The sequence below is a fragment of the Sinocyclocheilus grahami genome, unplaced genomic scaffold, assembly GCF_001515645.1.
Source record: "Sinocyclocheilus grahami isolate Dianchi unplaced genomic scaffold, SAMN03320097.WGS_v1.1 scaffold1403.1, whole genome shotgun sequence".
In the NCBI taxonomy this organism is placed as follows: Eukaryota; Metazoa; Chordata; class Actinopteri; order Cypriniformes; family Cyprinidae; genus Sinocyclocheilus; species Sinocyclocheilus grahami.
This window is the reverse complement of record NW_015506582.1, coordinates 187,656-188,549: the sequence shown is the minus strand read 5'-3', so window position 1 is coordinate 188,549 and position 894 is coordinate 187,656. Positions and strand designations below refer to the sequence as shown.

Sequence of the window (894 nt, the reverse complement as noted above, 5' to 3'; positions counted from 1 at the left end):
ATATCATTAAACTGATGCAAAAAGCTATAAGCTTGATAAAGTTTGACGGAAAGAATTCTGGCTGCTTGAGAAAAAAATTCACAGATTTTAATGGATGGCATAAATGGAAGATTTTCCTTTTAAAAAGCTTTTCAATGTCGGTGTCAGTTTAATTTAATATTTGGACCTATTAAACCACAATTTAACTATATTCACTTATCTGCATATCCCATGATATACCCTAGGCTACATATCTTTAGGGTAAATGAAAATTAATATCAAATCAAATACAGGCGATTTCCTACTGCTGAAAATTCAGTGGCAGAAAAAAATGAATAAATAAAGTATTTTAATGATATAGGCCTATTCAATTTTTAGAGAAACGATGTATCTGCATCTGTGTCGTTTAAAACAATTTTATAGCATATTATAGACGAGACGCTTAAACTCTCTTGTTCAGATTATCAGTAGGCTATTGATATGTCTGCATTTCGATGTTTTGTAGCTATCAAATAAAATCGGTTGCGCTTCACAGCGTGAGAACACAAACTTAAAATGTGACGAGGATGAATGAGGCAAAGCGAAGCGCATTTCCGAACGGAGTCTTTTCTGAATTATTGTTTTCCAAACCTAATGTAGAGACTTACCATTAATCTGCGTGTCCAGCATGCGTGAGCCGCTTCAAACGAGCGTCGTTATCATTCAGCTCCAGTGATATAACGTCCAGACCTTCAGAAACTTCAGGAGCGAATCTAACAGGTCTGAGGTCGGTTCCTCGGTGTCTGAACGTCTTCCTCAGCACTGGATCTGAGTGTTGGAGAGGTCTTCATTGGATAACGCGCTCATGTGACAGTTCTCCAGAAGACGATGCGCGCCAGTCTTTATAGCCGCGGTATTTTATTATCAGACCAGGGG

The 894-nt window shown here is 37.9% G+C and overlaps 1 protein-coding gene across 1 annotated transcript in view; it reads right to left on the bottom strand.

The window, feature by feature from the left end:
- LOC107570014 (steroidogenic factor 1-like) overlaps positions 1 to 705 on the bottom strand; it is a 25,643-nt gene extending 24,938 nt beyond the window's left edge. Inside the window, exon 1 of the mRNA XM_016256209.1 lies at positions 627 to 705. Within this exon, the coding sequence (XP_016111695.1) occupies positions 627 to 648 (22 nt within the window). The 5' untranslated portion in view covers positions 649 to 705. The remainder of the gene's footprint in view (positions 1 to 626) is intronic.
- Between the last annotated feature and the right edge of the window lie 189 nt (positions 706 to 894).